The sequence below is a fragment of the Mus caroli genome, unplaced genomic scaffold (genome assembly GCF_978045245.1).
Source record: "Mus caroli unplaced genomic scaffold, Mus_caroli_1 scaffold_1, whole genome shotgun sequence".
NCBI lineage: Eukaryota > Metazoa > Chordata > Mammalia > Rodentia > Muridae > Mus > Mus caroli.
Window position 1 is genome coordinate 61,937,625 of NW_028227256.1, and position 14,717 is coordinate 61,952,341.

The 14,717-nt window shown below is 42.8% G+C and overlaps 1 protein-coding gene across 1 annotated transcript; it reads right to left on the reverse strand.

The window, feature by feature from the left end:
- Positions 1 to 338: 338 nt before the first annotated feature.
- Positions 339 to 2,228, reverse strand: LOC110297485 (gamma-crystallin B). Its single transcript, XM_021166270.2, has 3 exons — positions 2,220 to 2,228; positions 1,888 to 2,130; positions 339 to 614 (listed from the first exon to the last, which is right to left on the reverse strand). The coding sequence occupies exons 1-3, from the start codon at positions 2,226 to 2,228 to the stop codon at positions 339 to 341; spliced, it is 528 nt and encodes a 175-aa protein (XP_021021929.1).
- Positions 2,229 to 14,717: the final 12,489 nt, after the last annotated feature.

The window sequence follows — 14,717 nt, forward strand, 5'->3', positions numbered from 1 at the left end:
ATGTCATTAAGGATGGTTGTAAGCCACCATGTGGTTGCTGGGATTTGAACTCAGAACCTTCGGAAGAGCAGTCAGTGCTCTTAACTGCTGAGCCATCTCTCCAGCCCACTTTTCTGTAATCTTACATATTTAGTCATTAGAGAATGTGTTTTTACCCAGAATGCTATTTCCCCGTATAGGAGGTTTCTTCCCATCTTGATTATCATGTTAGGTTTAGTGACATATTTGCTTAAGAATGCTTAAGAGATTAAAAGAAAGGCAGGACTCTTGGAGTGCCAGAATCATAAGCTACATACTTTATTAGGCTCTAGAGGAGGAAAGTAGAGTCTCAAAATGCCTCAGTAAAAATCCATGACTCGCCTAAAAGAACCAACTTTGGCATTTGCAGCCCCCCAGTCAAGATATCTCCTGTACTCCCCCGGCCTTAGCAGGTACTGCCGTCCCCTGTAGCTAGGCATCTCATAGAGAACCCAGCAGCCCTCCATCACATTGAGGGAGTGGATTTCACTGAAGTGGAAGCGATCCTGAAGAGAGAGACAGTCGTCTGTGATCTCTGACATTTGTCCTCTGAAGTCATCTTTTTCGTAGATCCTCATTCTGTAAGTGCCAGAGTGCTGAGGGGGAGGAGATTGGGGAAGGGGGCAGACAGAAGAAGAAAAGCAACTGAACACAAGTAGAAGCCAAGTTTCCTGTCTCAGTACCTCCAGCCTGTAAATCCCAAGTCCAAGTTTGCATTCAGAACAAGCTCCGTACAGAGCTCAGAAGTCTCCACTCCTAAAGCCTCGGGTGTCACCTGAAGAATCTTAGGGTGCCAATGGCCAATTCAAGGAATAGCACCCAGGCTTCTCCGTGCCTAGCTACCAGCCCATAGTCTCTGGCTTGTTTGGACAGCCTTTGCAGGAGAGGAAGTCAGAAAGTTACCAGAAGGGTACCATTCTGATATGTCGCCCGTGTTGGAAAGGTATCGACCTTCAGCGATTCTCTGCAAAACGTGTGCATTGGTCCACGTATCTCTAGAGCGGAAGACTGAGCCCCTGTGATATATAAGGTGCTGCGTGTCCCTGGTTTCTCTTTCTAAGCCCCGGTTTCAGTCGAAATCAGCCCCTTTGCCTGGCTTCCTGCATGCCCACTGACCTTTCCCTGTGAGGGTTACACTTCATCTTGTCTCACCGCTCCCACACTCCACCTGCCTAGGATGCTATTATGGTCGTGCTCCAGAAAGCATGAATCTTGAACTTTGGTTTTAGCCTTTTTGCTGGGGTATTCCTCCAAGTGAGCCAATAGGTACTGCCCACTACATATGAATAAAAAGCAGAAGATGGGGGGAAAATCGAGTAGAAAGAATTGCAAGGCCAAGCAAGCCTACATGTTTTTAGATGAGATCAGGGCATTCAAGGTGGTATGATTTTCTACAAAGCGGGTGGCTTAGGCTGGCCTTGAATTCTTGCCACTATCTCTTCAGTGCATCCTACCCACCCAATGCATTTTATAACACCTGCACAGTAGCCCATTGCATTTTTAGATTAAGAAACTGAATTTCTGACTTGAAGTGGTTTGGAATGAACTAAGGACTACATATGGAGGGGATTTATATGTTAAACAGATAATAAATGTATTGTCTTCCATATCTTACTGTTTTAAAATTTCTCTCTGGTGCTGGCGTTTGACTTCTCGATAGCATATAAAATGTGAAAATGGGGATTTGAGTTTTCTAAAAATTCACCACCACGTTCCTGAGAACTGAGATTCCTCTCTCAGGTATCCTAGTGGATACACGGACTAGGTACCACACGCACTCTTTGCTCTAGTTGAAATGACTTGCTTTAAGATGATCTTTTAGGATAATTTGTGTTCCCAGAGACCAATAATAAAGACAGCCAAACTCACTTGGGGGATGAGGCGGCAGGAGCGGATGGAGTCGCTGAAACCCATCCACTGCTGGTAGTCAGGGTACTCTCCACGTCTCAGGAAGTACTGGTGGCCCTGGTAGTTAGGGCGCTCATAGAGCATCCAGCAGCCACTGTCCACGCGGACAGAATTGCAGCGGCTGAAGTAGGTCTGCAGGTTGGGGCAGTCGCTGCTGCACTCATAGCAGCGGCCCTGGAAGCTGCGGTCCTCAAAGAAGGTGATCTGTAAGCACAGAAAGGGACCAGACAAATAAGTGATTTCTGCCAGCAAGGATGCTGCTTGCGGGCAAAGGTCAGGGTTCCAGGACTTACCTTTCCCATCTCGCTGAGAGTAAGAGATGCCCTGGGAGCTGTGAGACTCTAGCGGAGCTCCCCTGGTATATATAGCCGTCATGACTGCTGCCTCCACAGGAAATCACACAAAAGGGCCCATTTCGGTGAGTAAGGGGATTTGCAAGCTCGGAGAGCTCTCTCCCTCCCTCTGCTCATTGGGGTTGGCTGAATGGTTTACTCTCATTCTTTCTGGTAGGTTCGGGTTGCTCTAATTCACTAAAGCTGTTGTGTTGTTGCCATCAATGAGAAAAGTCTTTGCTCTTGTTTTGCAAAAGAATGAGCGAAGCTCTGATTCTGTGCGTTTATTTTATAGCTTACTCGGCTCAATTGACTTCTCCGGGAGAATCTGATTTAGCAACTTCGTGCGTGCTTCGGATTTTGATGGCATGTTTAAACTTTTTTTTAAAAATTTTTTATTAGGTATTTTCCTCATTTCCATTTCCATTGCTATCCCAAAAGTCCCTCATACCCTCCCCCCCACTCCCCTACCCACCCACTCCCACTTCTTGGCCCTGGCGTACCCCTGTACTGGGGCATATAAAGTTTGCATGACCAATGGTCCTCTCTTTCCACTGATGGACGACTAGGCCATCTTCTGATACATATGCAGCTAGTTTAAACTTTTTAGAAGCGAAAACTTAAACAGTAAGGAAGCTTGAGTAAGAGAGCTCAAAGAGACGTAACCAGAGGAGACATTCTGAAAAGCATAAAGCTTAGTTCAAATTCAAGATTCTGTGATCAATAATGTTCGTTGGGGCGATGGTCGGGAGTAGAATCGTCAACTATTTTTGTGATGTCTTTTCTCCACCCTTGCACCTAGAACAGAGGTTTTGATGCTGTGGCTCTGACTGGAAGGGAAAGCAAGTGAGTATTCAGAGGCTTCCTCCATTTCCAATCTCCTTGGAGAACCTAAAGCGTCCTTCTGCTCATGCTCACCCAGAGTCTGTCCCTCCTACAAATGCCACATTTTTTTCTTTCCATTTTTTTATTTTTATTTTTGTTTTGTTTTATTTTGTTTTTGGTTTTCAGAAGCTATCACTAAAGTAATATAAGGATTCTGACAGAAACCTTCCTAGCAACTGGGTACCATCCAGGCCATATTTGGGAGTAGGGGAGTGGTGGTGGAAGGTGGGGGTTGGGGGGTGGGGGGTGGAGGAGTGGGGAGGGTGTCTTGACAGTGTGCCTCATACATGTATTGTGGGAACCCTGGGGTCCCCTAGACTACTTTAAACTGATATTTCCTCAGGACAGTTTTTCAGAAAAATACTGAGTTTATTTGCTATATTAAGAAAATTTTATTCTTTCCTTTACAAATGAACAAATGAATACTGTCATTTCCCCACATTAAGAATTTGCAAAAGTGTAAAACAATGCATCTTTTTGATATCTTTGTTTGGGGAAATATGGTGATTATTCACAAACATATACTATTTATTTAGCACCTAAGAAGTTTACTGTTCAAGACCTCTGAGGGAAACAAATATCTGCGATCTATGTGGGTGCTATCAAGGATGGATGGAAAGATCTAGGTAGTCAAGTTACCACCGAGAGACTGGTGGACTTCCTCAAATGCACTGAGGCCCTCTACTCTTCTGTCTCTCAGGTGGACTGGACACTTGATAATGGTAATGGCTGAGTTGTCAGGAGCCACTAGGCACAGCCTTCCCTGAGCCACCACGGACGTGATAATTTGAGTTCTTTGTTCCAATCTGTCTGTCACCTGCTTAGATGGTTTAGCTTTTTTGTTTTCATTGTGGATTCGCTATGATAGGCATCAGTATGTGACAGAGTCATCTTCATACTGTGCAGCCATTTCTGTATCTCCATGCACGTACCTCTACACGAAGCCTTCTTGCTCCTAATCTCTCCTTTTCTTGGCCCTGAATCAACTAGCCAAGTGACTCCCCATGCTCAATGACTCCGTGTAAGCCCTGGACTCAGGCTACTTTTCTTCCCACGCAAAGTGGATGAATGACCAGCGAGCTTTGTTTTGTTTTAAGAAAAAAAATATTTTAAAGTTATTTACTTTGTCAGTTTTTTTGTTTTTAGGGTTTTTTTGTTGTTTTTAAGAAAAAAAACTAAATATTTTAAATAATTACTCATTTTATTATTTTATGAGTGTTTGCCTACAGGTATGTGTGCATACTACATGTGTGTGTACCCGGTGCCTACAGAGGTCAGAAGAGGGTTTTGAATCCTCTGGGACTGTAGCTACAGATAGCTGTGAGCTGCCCTGTGGGTGCTGGGAATCAACCCTACGTCATCTGTAAGAACAACAATCACCTCTAACCACTGAGCCACCTCTCCAGGACAAGGCTCACTTCTTTAAGGTCACCCACTGGGAGGACTACCCCCTCATTGCTGTTTTGGGGACCACCTGAGTGAGGTGGTGCTAAGGTTTCCATTGCTGTGTAGAGACAACATTTAATTGGGGCTGGCTTATAGGTTCAGAGGTTCAGTATATTATCATCATGATGGGAAGATGGCAGCGTCCAGGAAGACATGGGGCTGGAGGAGCGAAAGTTCTACATCTTGATCCAAAGGCAGATACGAGAAGACTGGCTAAGGTGGTTGAAATATGATTGGCCCAGAGAGTGGCATTGTTTGGAGGTTTTTATTTGTAGCCTTGTTGGAGTAGATGTGGCCTTGGTGAAGGAAGTGTGTCACTGTGGGTGTGAGCTTTGAGAGCTTCCTCTTAGTTGCCTGAGGATGCCAATCTTCTCCCATCAGCCTTCAGATGAAGATGTAGAACTCTCAGCTCCTCCAGCACCATGCCTGCCTAGACACTGCCATGCTCCCACCTTGATGATAATGGACTGAACCTTTGAATGTGTAAGCCAGTCCCAATTAAATGTTGTTATTATAAGAGTAGCCTTGGTTATGGTGTCTGTTCACAGCAGTAAAACCCTAAGACACTGGCATCCATGTGGCTAGGAGGAGGGTCTCAAATCCTACCTCCACAGTGACACACTTCCTTCCACAAGGCCACATCTACTCCAACAAAGCCATACCTCCTAATAGTGCCACTCCCTGGGCCAAGCATATTCAAACCACCACAGGTCCCATCATGCAATAACACTTCTTTTGGCTTGAACCTGTATATCAAGCCACGCCATTGGTGAACTGAGCCCACCCATCTCTTTTCCTCTAGTCAGCTGACCACAGGGCCTCCTGCATGCAGTTAGAACTGGGAGAAAATAAAATGGTGGTGACTTCCCACTCTAGAGACATCCTGAACTGAATAAGGGGCTGGGACTTTGTGCACTTTTAATGCTCAGTAAATCTATGTAGGTTGCTCCAAGAAAGTCCGGGGAGCTCATCGCATTGAACTTTGAGCTTCCAGTGTCTATGGAAAGGAGTACCTTGGTCCTGAGTGATGGTGTGAACAGTGTAGCACAATGCTCACTCCAAGAAGAAAAGAAGCACTTATCTTAATCCCACTAGCTAAGATAATCACAGGTAATACAGTGGTGTCTAGCTTCCAGGCATCAAGGCATGGAAAGCCCATTTCCTATTATTATAGTAATTATGATTGTAATATTTATACTATGCAGCACACCTGTCTTCTATCCTGAGTCTTCTTTTAAATAAAGTGAATGGTAACACCAGCTAACATTAGCCTTTTAATGAAACATTATTTCAGTGAAGAAAAACTAATGATCATGCTGGACTCTTAACCATATCCTGATCGAAGCTTATCCAGTACTCAGATTCACCTGGGAAAACTCACTGAAAAATACTGTGTTGCTTTTATGTGCTAAGATTTCTAACCCTTAAAAGGAGAAACGTGAAATAAAAAAGGAGGAATGTCACAACTTTATTTTATTTAATATTTATTTATTCATTTATTTAATGTATATGAGTACACTGCAGCTGTCTTCAGACACATCAGAAGAGGGCATCGGATCCCATTACAGATGATTGTGAGCCACCATGTGGTTGCTGAGAATTGAACTCAGGACCTCTGGAAGAGCAGTCAGTGCTCTTAACTGCCGAGCCTTTTCTCCAGCCCCCATAACTTTATTTTATATATAAAACTCAATATATTTAATGTCACCCAGTGTTTGAGGATGGTAAGGAAACCTCAGTGAGTGAGCACTAATGTTCTTATTTACAGTCTGATGTTTAAGAGAAGCATATACTAGACAGGCGTTGTATTGTACCACGATCTGACACAAAGGAGGGGAGAAAGGCTCACTTTTAATCCTTGGTTTTGAGGTTCCATAGTCCTTGGCTCTGTTGTTTCTAGGCTTGAGACATCAGAGCATCCATGGGTGTGCGTGGAGAAGGAGGTCCTTCACATCATGGCAGACAGGAAGCAGAGAAGCGGGTCACGACCAAGCATAACCTTCAAAGACCCTCCTAACTCCCTGACTTGACCCTTTCCCCAGTCTAGACTTTACCTCTCATGGTTTCCAATCCTTCTTCAACAGGATCATCAGGTGAGGGCCAAGATTCAATGCATGAGGCTGGAGGGAAGGGAGAACATTTCATTTTCAATCTATGACAATTTAAGATCCCAGACTATGCTTTCCTTTTTAACAATTTCATGAATGCATATAAGCTATTGCGATCAAATCCATCCTCATTACACTTTCTTAGCCCCCTTCCATTCATGTGACTCCTTTCTTCCAAACTGGGCCCTCCTCCTTCTCCTTCATTCATTTTTGCTGTTTGACTCTGTGTGTGTGTGTGTGTGTGTGTGCACATGCACGTTTGTGTGTACAAGTGTATGCTTCTTGTGATGGTAGCTACATAGCTATGTGTCCATGATTCCAATGGCCATGCCAACGCTCCTCCCAGGCCTTAAACATTGTGATCATCTGCCTCTTCTTATGCAAGGTTTTGCAGGGAATATTACCAATGTCCCACTTAAGGCAGAGTACTTTAATAGCCATTTATTTTCAATGCTCTAACCAGTTGTGAGTCTCTGTATTAACCATCACCCTCTGCCAAACAGAGAGAGGGGGGAGGGGGAGGGGGAGGGGGAGGGGGAGGGGGAGGGGGAGGGAGAGAGAGAGAGAGAGAGAGAGAGAGAGAGAGAGAGAGAGAGAGAGAGAGAGAGAGAGAGAGATTCTCTAACCACATCCGAAAGCCACACACTAATGTATGGTCAGAATCTTAAATATTTAGAAGGCAGCTTGACTACACATCCATTTAATAAAACTGTAGTAGTTTCCCCACCAGGGCCTGTGACCTCTCCAGCCATAGGCTTTTGGTTAGGGTTAAAATAGCAGCTATATGTTTTCTCCTATGAAGATGGTTTGAAATACAATCAGGAAGCAGTTGAGTATGCCCAAAGTGGTCATGTCTGGCACATTGGTTTTGTAGCATTCAGAGTCCACAGCTGGGAAAGACCATTGATAGTTTTTCTCCTGCATACCACCTTTGCCACAATGAACACTAGCTAGCAAAGAAAAGGCCTTTAGCTCAGTTCCAACTTGGTTTCTCTATGTCCTTGAGTCAAAGTATTAAGTGTCTTCAGCAATGCAGTCTCATCATCTAGTTTTAGCAGACAACCAAAAGCAGGGGAAAGAGTCTCTAACATTTTGGGATCTCCCTGGTAAAGCTCATAAGGAAGTAGCCTGCGTCTGGCAATGGGATTTCCATTTAAAACCTTTTGCTTCTTGGAGGAGCATCCTTCAACCATTTAGAGCACTCCTTTATATTTGGTGGGTGGCAGGAATTGGAGAAACAACTTTGTAATTAAAAGCACATATTCTTACAGAAGACCCAGGCTCTGTGTCCAGATGCTTTCAGCTACCTTTGGCTCCTCCTCTGACTCATATGCATACCACACTCCCCATCCCCCTCCCCATATAATTAAAATAAAAACAAACCTTAAATTGTTTTTTTTAAGTTAGTTTATAAAGTAGTAGGTTTTTGTATATTTTTATACACCCTTGGTTTTGATGAAACCTCACCTGTACCTCCATGTTTCTTCCATAATACACCCTAACTTTTGAGACAGGATTTTACTATGTAACCCAGACTGGCCTCAAGTTTGTATTTCTCAAGTCTCAGCTTCCTGGTGCTGGGACTACAGGCCTGCACCACCATGCCTGACAAAATGATTCAGTTCTGATGCACAGAGAGGTCAATAATCTTGGGAAAGAACCATAAATCAGGGGCCACCAAGACAGCTCCGTGGGCAAAGGCTCTTCTTGCCATCAGGCCTGAAAATCTGAGTTAGATTCCTGCGACCCATGTGATGGGAGGAGAGGACTAGCCCCCTAAAGTTGTTCTCTGACCTATCCACAAGTATAAATACTTACACAAAAATGAGTAAATGTGTTATGAAATTCCAAAAAAGAAAAATAAGTTAGACAAAGGAACAGAAGTTTAGACTGGAGTCAGGTATAATAGGTCCTGAGTCTTACACATGTCTCAGTGTCAACTGTAACTCCTGGGAAGGGCTGGATTTGCCATTTGCCTTCTCCTAATAATAGATGCTTGTTTCCTTTAGAGCACCAGGGTGTGCCCTCTCCCTTGCAGACGAGCATCTCAGAACAGGTCCAGAACATCTGTGGTCTGGGGTAGGAAGATAATGTGCTCCCTCGTTTCCATTTCTGTGGCATTAGAGCATCTCTTAAATTTGTTCGGTGCTTAGAGCATACAACTCAAAGAGCCTGTCTTGGAATAGGCACAAGGATACCCATTATAATGAAAGAAGTAGGATTTCCCGTAGTAACCATGCTCTGTAAGAAGTGGCTGTTGCCTCTCCGTTTCATATGTGATTGAAGGTTTGTTTTCCTGGCAGGAGTGAGGGAATCTAATATCCTGTGGGCACCAAGGATTCAGGCTGCTCCAAAGTTCTCAGGGGACAGAGTGTCTCTAGATAACTCCTGTCACAGCTGACATTCCTGGTCCAGACAGCTTGTGTGGTGACTCATGCCACCCTAATAAAAAGGGACATTGATAGTAGGTATTAATAAGCAGGAGTTTATACCCTGGTCCTGTTATCACTCTTTGTGTGAACATATTGATTGTGACATATTCTCCACAGCCTCATGTTTTGAGAACTTTGTCCTCATATGGTGCTTTGTATATTAGGCTGTGGAACCTTTAGCAAATGGGACCTAATTGAAAAAAAATGTGTCAGTTGGGGGGTGTATTTTATTATCTCTTTCTCTTTCTGTTCCCATTTATCTGTCTCCTGGAGGGCTACCATATACAATCAGCAGCCATGGCCTATTCTCTCTGGCCAGCACGCCTTATTCACCATGTTGGAATATAATCTTCTGAAATTGAGAGCCAAATGAATCTTTGCTTCTCTGAGGTGTTTCTACCAAGTAATTGGTCACAGATGAAAAGGTATGGGGTAGTTATATTTCTGTATCCTGCATATTCCTTAGCTTACACCATGTTGTACTGTAGAATTTGTTCCAACATCTTGACCAAGCAATGGCAGTCCCAAAGGCTTGCTGAAGCAAACAACTGTATTATGACATGTTGAAGGTCAAATAAGATACCTAGAAATAAAATGCTGTTTCAGTGACGAGAGTTGGGCTCTTTAGATAAATGAAGAATTATGACAATGTCTGGGCCTGGAATCAGTAGCCTATGCTCACAATTTCTAAAGTGGGAGCACCAGAGGCCTGGGTGCAAATGATGCTGTCAGGGCTTGGATGATCATTGACTTAGAAGATCTAATCTTGCAAACACCACCACCTAGCAGGACCTTTCCTCCTGTCTTAGTCTTTATTTCACATTACTTCCTTTAAAACTCTTTTTCAACCCAGAGGAACTTCTGAAGAGTCACTATCCATGGAGAATATGTGTAGGGGACCCATGGATGCACACATCCATACATATTTAGCAATTGCTGGTAATGCTTCTTTTAATCCTTGGAAAAATCACTTAATCTCCCAATCCTCAGTTTCCCTATTTATAAGGTAAGAATAACTAATTAAAATCAAATGATATAATGAATTAAAAAGTACATGCAAAAAGAAATACCAGTGGAAACGGGTTGTAGCATTTTGAAAAATGAATTATTATGAAAGAAAAATTAGTTATAGTGTTTGCTAATGGTGGCAAGACTAACTTTGTTTAAAAGAGGATATAAAAGCAGGTAGAAGAATAACTATGTGTGGGTTTTGTAATGAGCAAGGTAGTTAGACTTGAACTCTAATACAAAAATGCACAAGTGGAGGTTTGTAACCAATGAGCAGGAGGGGTCCAGTGTCAGTAGATGGAGAATTACTAAGAGGAAATGGCAAGGATAAGGAGTTTCCAGCTAAACTAATTGGTAAGATAAAGGAGGAAGGCAGGCCAGGGTGGTCACGGCTGGAGGAGAGTCAGTAAACTGACAGAGCAGGTTTGTTGCTCAATCTGATTGTGCAAGAGCATAGAGGGAAGTCCAAGGTCAAAGCCAAGCTGAGCAATCGGAAGAACCCAGCTCAAGTTCTGATCAGAGGGACAGTCTGCCAACATTTGATACTTGTCAGAGATATATTATTAACATCTTTGATATATATCAACTGATAGTATATTTCCAGGTTTGGGTATCATAGTGTCTACATGTTTGCTTATGTTATAGGAAGGCATACATTGTAGTGACTAGAGAAAGTGGGATTAAACTGAAGTCATCTTCTCAGGTGTGCAGGTCTTACTAATCTATACATTAAATTATACTCTTCCCATAGCAGGTCCAAGGTCTTTCTTCAAAAATGAATCCACAAGCCCCTATCACCCACATAGTCTACTCAGGCTCTGCCAGCCTTCGGTGTCTTTGACCATAACAGAAATTCTACTATGTTCAAATGGGTTCAAATCAATTGATTTCATCTTTTTTTTTTTTTTTTTTTTGGTAATGTCTCAGCATTTGACCAAGCAGAAGTGTCTTTCTACCTATTGGTTCATTAATTTGTGTGTGGACATGTGACACAGCAGTAATAGGTGATGCTTTAAACAACAGAGAGCTCTAGGTAGGACATGTCTACCTGAGAGGCTGAGGCAGGAAGATTGTGGTTTTGAGGCAAAGTGGAAAAAATGAAATAGACTATTCCCGTTCACTTGAATTAGAGGTAGTTTCTGAAAAATAGCTCATCCTTCCACTCTTTTTCTCCTGGGACTTCCCTGGAGACAGCACGCAGATGAGCATAAGGTCTGAGCATAATGACAGCAAACCAAAGGCGTGGTGATGCCCATTTATGGAACATCTACTATCTGCTAGCATGGTCGGGCGGAGCTCACACAGTCACAAGGTAGACAGACTAAAACCAGGTTTATGGGCTCCTGAGCCTGCACTGAACCACAGATGTTTTCTCACCTAGAAACCCTAGAGAGCATTGTCAGGTCTGAGCTGGAAGGATGCACCCTATCCACGCTCCTTATTTTGGTAAAGGGAAACTGAAATGCATTAAGCTTTATGAACTTAATGCCGTTTTCTGTGCTTCAGTTTTCGGTTCTTCTAGACTAAAGTAAGATGAGATTTCAAGTTAGCAAAACTGTTTTCCATGAGACATGACTCATACTTATTCCTTTTTCGTTAAAAAACAAACACGAAGACACCAGCTGTGTGTCATTAGTCACCTAACGCAGTGGGATAATGCAGTGGATTAGCTAAGCTAACACCGAGCCACAGACTTCCTGCATATTTGATATTGGTAAGAGTCACAGTGTTTTGAGCTTCCTAATTCCAATTTACCTTGTATGTTCTTTCAGAGGGAAAGAATAATACCCTTGATCCGGAAGCTTTCTGAATTAGATTGGGGGGAGGGGGTGTTTTGAGGCAGCTTCGGCCATGCCATTCCGTGTTCACAACACAGTGTTTTTAGTGTGTTTACAGTTATGTTCATAGTCACAACGAGACGCTATACTCTAGAGATCACACCCTGGTTAACCATCCCCTCAGCCCTAAGCAGCCACTACTGTTCTTGCTGCCACTATAGTTTTGGGTACTTCATATATCTGGATGCACCCATGTGTGGTCTGTCTAGTCTGTGTGACTCTTCTTTGCACATGGCGTATATCAGCACCTCATTCCTTTTGATGGCCAGATATATGACCTATTTGTATTGACAAATCTCACTGTGTTTGTCGGGTAATCTATTGACATCAGGACACCGGGCTATGTCCATCTTTTAGCCACTATTAAGAATATTACCACTATGCAAATTCATGTATAAGTTTCTGTTTGGACCCTTATTTTAGTTCTTTAGATTGTTTACCCATGAGTGGGATTGCTAGGCCATAAAGCCACTGTTTCTGAGGAACTGTAAGTCAGTTTCTACAGAAGGGGTATCATTTACATTCCCATCAAAAATGTAAGAGAGTTCCAATGTTTCCATATCCTCACCAACACGTCTGGTTTTCTCTTTGGCAGGATTTAATTAAAATTAAATTTTAATTTAATTTAATTTAAAAATATTATCAACAAGCAGTTTGTGGCTCACACCTTTAACCCCAGCACTCAAGAGGCAGGAGGCAGGGAGATCTTTGAATTTGAGACCAACCTGGTCTATCTGCATAGTGAGTTCCTGGACAAGGCTATACAGAGAACCCTGTCTCAAACAAAAACAAACCTGGGGCAGCTGGAGGATCTGGCCCTGGGGTCCTGAGAGTGGGAGAGCTGGCCCTGCCCCCCCACCAGTTGCAGCTCTTAGGAGAGTGAGCCCTGCACCTTGCCTGGACAGCACAACAGAGTTGACCTTGGTGGTGGATGCAGGCGAGCCAACCCTGAGGGTGTGAGAGAGGAAGAGCTGGTCCTGCCACTCATTTGCTATGAGGTGGTATAGGTTTGGAGTGATTCCTCACCACCTGTGACAGTGGGAAGAGCTGGCTCTGGGATCATGAGAATGGGAGAGCTATTCTTGTCCCCTCACTGGCTGTAGCACTCAGGAGAGCGAGCCATGTACCTTGCCTGGGCAACTTAGTGGAGCTGGCCTTGATGTCGAAGGCAGGGTTGAGCCAGTCCGCAGGGTGAGAGAGTGGGAGAGCTGGTCCTGCCTCCTGCCAATGGCAGCATTGGGTGGCCTAGTCAGAGCAGTGTTAAGAGAGCTTGCACCCATGATACAAATAAAGGAAAGCCCACAGGCTGACCAACTCAACTACCAACTAGGCCCAGATCCAGGGCTCTGAGTTGGCCCACCCCAAAATGTATATCATCCGCAAATGGCTGGGATATATGAAAGAGACAGTCCTGCTGACCCAAAGCTGCAGGATCTCCATGACACAATAACAGGATAACCCGGAGGAGTCCTGATGAGGATCTGATAAAGATGGTATCAAAGAAGCCAGAGATCAGGAACCAGACTCATTGCAGTGAACATTTGCAAATGAAGATGTGTGGACAGAGGGATATACTGTGGGGCACACTGTGACACACTACAACCTCCACAATGAGATGTTTTCTATGTTTTATTTTTTGCTTGCTTGTTTGTGTGTTTTTACTTTGAGGGGCAGGTTGCAAGGGCAAAGGGCAGATATGAAGGGATGGAGAATCAATAAAAAGATAAAAAAATAACAAAAAATAAAATATTTTATTCATTAGAATAAACATTAAGTGTCATCTGATGTTGGGTTTAATTTGGATTTTTCTAATCACTAATGGTGTTGAAATTTTTTCCTTATTTATTATTCTTCTTTGGAAAAACATAATTTTCAATGCTTGCCAATTTTGATTGTAGTTTTGTTGTTGTCGTTGCTATTGTTTAGTTGATTTTTTTTTACATATTCTAGGTTCTAAGACCTTAACAGATAAATTATTATTTTTTAAATATTTAATTAATTAATTTATTATATGTAAGTATACTGTAGCTGTCTTCAGACACTCCAGAAGAGGGCATCAGATTTCCTTAAGGATGGTTGTGAGCCACATGTGGTTGCTGGGATTTGAACTCAGGACCTTTGGAAGAGCAGTCGGCACTCTTAACTGCTGAGCCATCTCGCCAGCCCCAGATAAATTATTTTTAAAGATTCTGTGAGTCATCATTTTATTTTATTAAGCTTTTTGTGGTGCATAAAATATTTTATTTTATAAAATTTAACTTACTAATCTTTAGCTGCATGTTCTTAAATTTTTCAAATTTAATTTAGGGTCTTTTTTTCTACCAGGTGGGTCCCAGGGATTGAACTCAGGTCTTCAGGCTTAGCAACAAGCTGAGCCACCACATCAGCTCATATTCCATGTAGTTTTAATGCTATATTTAAAATCATCAACGTTTCATAAAAGGATATAAATACTTATTCATAAGATTTCTCTTAAAAGTTTTATATCTTGACTTCTTAATTCAGGTCTATATAACATTTTGAATGAACTTTTTTATACTATATAGGTGAGGGTGAGTCGTGTGTGTGTGTGTGTGTGTAAGTTGTGTCAGTACTATTTGTTTAAAAGACTAATATTTTTCCATAAATAATCTTCTCCTTTCTACCAATACTCAGTTGAACATTGTGGAGGTTTGAATAGGTTTGGCCTCATAGATTCACATCTGTGAATATTTGGTCACAGGGAGTGGCACTATTAGGAGG